The 5241-nt window shown below is 40.6% G+C and overlaps 2 protein-coding genes across 6 annotated transcripts in view; one reads left to right on the forward strand and one right to left on the reverse strand.

Annotated features, from left to right (window-relative positions):
* Positions 1–1220, reverse strand: part of LOC107087406 (fanconi-associated nuclease 1-like) — an 18056-nt gene extending 16836 nt beyond the window's left edge. Inside the window, exon 1 of the mRNA XM_015378975.1 lies at positions 101–1220. Within this exon, the coding sequence (XP_015234461.1) occupies positions 101–1061 (961 nt within the window). The 5' untranslated portion in view covers positions 1062–1220. The remainder of the gene's footprint in view (positions 1–100) is intronic.
* Positions 1221–3873: 2653 nt separating this feature from the next.
* Positions 3874–5241, forward strand: part of LOC107087392 (amyloid beta A4 precursor protein-binding family A member 2-like) — a 21708-nt gene continuing 20340 nt past the window's right edge. For 4 of the 5 annotated variants that reach the window (XM_015378957.1, XM_015378960.1, XM_015378959.1 and 1 more), the window contains exon 1: positions 3874–4010. The gene's annotated coding sequence lies outside the window, so the exon portion shown is untranslated. Of the gene's footprint in view, positions 4011–4165; positions 4297–5241 lie in introns of those variants that run through there. The other variant, XM_015378958.1, reaches the window with a different exon arrangement.

Genomic DNA, 5241 nt, shown 5'->3' on the forward strand with positions numbered 1-5241 from the left:
ATGTCTTCAGTACAGGGGCCATGAGATGATCTACAGGGGCACTGGTCCCCGTTGGCCCCTGTCTAGAAGCACCCATGTACTCAATGGCTTCAGAACCTACCAGATAACCGCTGGAATCCATGGACGGCGGACATGTCCTCCTGGTTGAAGAGTGTCCTGTCGTCTTCGTTCTCCAACACGGCGTGCAGCACGGTCTGGAAGTTCCTCAGGTAGTAGGGAAGTGATGGAGCAGCAGGTCTCTCTGCAGAATCCTCCCTCTGCTTCTGTTCCTTCACCTCCTCTGATGTCAGGGTGTCAGGGGGAGATGGAGACGCATCAGCTTCCTGCTGTCCCCCACTGCTTTCCTCTGGACCCAAACCAGAAGACGCCTCCTCAGACTCTCTCTGACCTTCGTATTTTGCTTTCTTTCCTCTGACAGAGGAGGCGGCTTTCTTTTTCCTCCTCGTTAGTTTTGCAGGTGGTTCAGATGGAAGCTCTACCTGTGCTGGTTTCTCTGCAGGCAGTGGAGCTGATGCTGCTGGAGGCTCCATGCTGCTGCAGACCACTGAACCACTGCTGTCTTCCACCTGAACATTTTCCTTCTGGGAGCTGCTGGTTGACTCAGCATCACTCATCTGGTCAGGTTTATCTCTAACCTCTGCATGTTTGCTGCGATCATGTCTGGAAAGCTTTGAGGAGAGACTCCCTAAGCCAATGGCTCTGACCACAGTCTTACTGTTTATGTCACGTGGGGTCTGATCACAGATCTTCTTCTTGAAATAAGGGCTGGTCTTGGTTTGTGTGTCCTCCTCTCTCTGCTCCAGCTCAGATTGAGGTGAAGCATCATTCCCACCTCCGCCGCCTCCTCCTCCTCTATCAAAGTTCTGACACTGCAGGTCGATGTGATCATTGATCTTGAATCTGGGGACCAGTTGTCCACACAGGGGGCAGGCCAGGCTGGGTGGAGGCTGGCTGCTGAAGAAAGAGCTGATTGAAGCACTTCCAGCTTTAGCTTCTTGTCTCTTCTTGTTCTTCAGAGACAAGCTTCGCCTCAGTTTGCCTCTGCTCGTTCTTTCTGCCATGCTGGAACAGAAACTAAAGTCAAAGCATTTTTCTGAAGCGCGGCTTCATGATGCAGGCTGATGGAAACAGATCAAACCAACGTTAAAGCTGCAGGAATCCTCGCTGAATAAAATGAACGCGGTGGAAACTTGAACAACAGTCAGAACAGGAGCGCTAGGTTCTCTGGAGGAAATGTGGCGCTCGTTCCTGAGCCTGTTCACTGAGCCGGTTCCTTTTCCGGACTCCAACATGGGAACTTTTTAAAGGAAAAATCCTCCTATATTTAGAATTTAAACTTCTGAAAGTACTTTAAATATGAAATTATTACATACTGTTCAATAAATGATAAGTATTTTAATTAAGAGTAATTTTCATCTGAATGTCCTTTACTGGAGGCATCCATGCCACCCAGGCCAGCTGACAGCTTTACTGGGGCCCGGGACAACTCAGTCTTTTTGGGCCCCCCTATACACCAACTCCATTCCTTCACCTGTTCCTGACTTATTCTCAATTTATTTTAAACATTTACTCATAAAATCCCTCCAGCCTTTGGTGTTATCTTCCCTTTTTTTCTGTGCATATAACTTCTGAAATCCTGACATTTTTAAAAGTTGCAGCCCAACGTTGTCCTGGTCAAACCATTTTATGTAGGGGTGGGGGTAGTTCTAATGGGGCCCCTTATGTAAAGAAAACATATTANCCTCCTCCTCCTCTATCAAAGTTCTGACACTGCAGGTCGATGTGATCATTGATCTTGAATCTGGGGACCAGTTGTCCACACAGGGGGCAGGCCAGGCTGGGTGGAGGCTGGCTGCTGAAGAAAGAGCTGATTGAAGCACTTCCAGCTTTAGCTTCTTGTCTCTTCTTGTTCTTCAGAGACAAGCTTCGCCTCAGTTTGCCTCTGCTCGTTCTTTCTGCCATGCTGGAACAGAAACTAAAGTCAAAGCATTTTTCTGAAGCGCGGCTTCATGATGCAGGCTGATGGAAACAGATCAAACCAACGTTAAAGCTGCAGGAATCCTCGCTGAATAAAATGAACGCGGTGGAAACTTGAACAACAGTCAGAACAGGAGCGCTAGGTTCTCTGGAGGAAATGTGGCGCTCGTTCCTGAGCCTGTTCACTGAGCCGGTTCATTTTCCGGACTCCAACATGGGAACTTTTTAGAGGAAAATCCTCCTATATTCAGAATTCAAACTTCTGAAAGTACTTTATATATGAAATTATTACATACTGTTCAATAAATGATAAGTATTTTAATTCAGAGTCATTTTTATCTGAATGTCCTTTACTGGAGGCATCCATGCCACCCAGGCCAGCTGACAGCTTTACTGGGGCCCGGGACCACTCAGTCTTTTTGGGCCCCCCTCTACACCAACTCCATTCCTTGACCTGTTCCTGACTTATTCTCAATTTATTTTCAACATTTACTCATAAAATCCCTCCAGCCGTTGGTGTTATCTTACCTTTTTTCCCTTGTGCATATAACTTGTGAAATCCTGACATTTTTAAAAGTTGCAGCAAAACAAACTTTAAAAGTTGCAGCCCACCGTTGTCCTGGTCAAAACCTTTATGTAGGGGTGGGAGGAGTTCTAATGGGGCGCCTTATGTAAAGAAAACATATTACATAAACCTAATGCATACATATATATATATATATATATATATATATATATATATATATATATATATATATATATATATATATATATGCTTTTGCACTTTTCTTATCTGTTCTTTAATTCCTTTCAATTGCAGCTTAAATGCACTTCGTCAAACTTAGCTTATCAATAAAATATAGGATACATAAATCTTCACACATACACACGAAAACATTGCTGCGGTATCCCCTATTTAGTTTTTATCTAGTTTCACACATTTTAATAATTATTTTTACGATCTTAAGATTGGAAGTCAAATCAGATTTTGACATATAGGTATATATTTTTTCATTTATATTTATTTGGGATAAAAATTCAATCTGTAAGAATGTAATGTGTTTGCACATTTCCATTAATTACTTAGTTAATATGTACTTCCACAATAATTTTTTTAGTCAGAAAACAATGTTTCATCTTATTTTAGGTATTTCTTTTATAGTTACAGCTAAAGTATAGAGCAGTGCATATTGTACAAGATAAATAAATGTAAAAAATATTGATTGATTTATTTTTTGTTAGTATATAGGCCGAAATTTATGTGTGTAATTAAACCCCTGACCTTTAATCAACCATATTATCCTGAAACAACTTTTAGAAAATTATGATAATTTCTGGATTTAACAAACACAACAAAATAATCAAACCCAGATAGGCTTAAATATCTCTTTTTTCCATCAAAGAATACGTAATAAATGTAAGTTGAAAGATACAATCTACAATCAAAAACTATAATTGAATCAGGAAGTGTGATTTTGTTCTTATTTTTTTGTAAACGTATCTCAGCCTAAAGAAGCGGATCCCTGTAAAAGACACGGACGTCCCATCTGAGACGGTCCCGCTTCTCAGGCATAATCAGTAGATCGAAGAGTGTAGTTTTTCAAATCGATAACAGATAAATCGATCTTTTTCTAACATTTATTTTAAAATGAAAAAAATCGCATGCTCCCAATATTTTTTTTTCTAACACCATAATATTTAAGGTTTATAATAAAAGATAATAAAACAATTACAAAAAGCTTTTCATATATATTTCCCATTAGACTAGTATAAGAAATATGATCGATCAGTTGTTTAAGTGTGAGTGATTTCTGTGGTCACTTTCTAATATATTGAGATCAATCAATTAAGACCTGAGGGAGCACGTGGGTGTTTTTTTTTTAAATCCACGCAGCTTCCAGGGCTGCTGAGCTGTGAGTCTTTCTGCCTGAACCCCCAGTCCTTCACCCCACCCCCCCTATTCTGGAGAGCAATCGGATCTGATCAACGCACGAGCGTTTGTACAAAGCGGGCCGCCCACAACACTGATGTCGGTAAGTGAAAACATCCCTTTCTATGCACAGAGGCAGGAAATCAAACAAACATATGCATGCATGATAAACACTTTATAAGATTTATTCTGGTGCTGGAAACAGAGCCGGTCTGTGGCGGTGAATCAGCCTGACATTAGGAGCAGGAGGATGCCAGCATGGTGCAGTCTCGATGCTTCATGATGAAGGTCGATGTGAAGCGCAGCAGCAGGAGGAAAGGATGCTTCCAGATGTTTGGAGCTCTGGATGAGGCTGCAGGGGAAAGCTGCGCTTTCTGGAGACTCTAAATGTGAAGAAAATATGATTTCCGACTCTTTTATCTACATGTTAGATGGGGGGAAATGCGGCGAAGGGGGGGAGGGAGCCACAACAACAACCACCCCTGCAGGCTGCGGTATAAAGCCATGATATGGATTTCTAGAAATACCAGAAAAAGCATGTTAAGATCTTTGCATGACAGAATCTACATTGCAGAGCTATAATGAACCTGGATGTTTGAATTGACAGTTCAGCACCACGGAGAGGTCACTATTTGGTCTGCAGGGATTTATTTTTATTATTATTGTTGTTGTTGTTTTTTTAGGGGGGTTATTTACTTACTGATGATGAGTTTTTTTATTAAATCTAATAAAAAAGCGTTCAGATTGATTTCATGATGTGGGTTAATATCACACATGCGACAAAAGCCTGGATTTCAGAGCGCAGGTTCATATGAGGGTGTGACTTGTTTATCCTGTCCTCCCTTCAGTGCTGAGTGCTGAATAAATGATAAAGCTTTTATTAAAGCAGTTATAATCTCTCAGTTTATTTCTGTTTGGGCTTTCTGTTGCTGGCTTTTATTTGTTCTATTTTTGTAGGATTTTAAATCCCAAGGTGAGAAATATCCTGTTAAAGGTTTCCACAGTTAGTTATGTTATAACTTTAGTGTAATTTACAGTGTTTTTATGTCACATAAAGTAATGCTTGTGTTGTGGTGGCAGCATCATTCTGGGGCAGATTTAGGAAATTAATATTATCAGCGTTCTGATGGCATTTTAGCCTAAAGGATTTTTATCAAAACCTAATTTGTTTGCACAAATAAGCAGAGATGGGAAGTAACGAAGTACAAATACTTTGTTACTGTACTCAAGTAGATTTTTGTGATATTTTTGCTTTACTTTACTACTTATTTTTATGGCGACTTTTTACTTCTACTCCTTACATTTTTACACAAATATCTGTACTTTCTACTCCT

The sequence above is a fragment of the Cyprinodon variegatus genome, unplaced genomic scaffold (assembly GCF_000732505.1).
Source record: "Cyprinodon variegatus isolate N-32 unplaced genomic scaffold, C_variegatus-1.0 Scaffold183, whole genome shotgun sequence".
Lineage (NCBI taxonomy): Eukaryota > Metazoa > Chordata > Actinopteri > Cyprinodontiformes > Cyprinodontidae > Cyprinodon > Cyprinodon variegatus.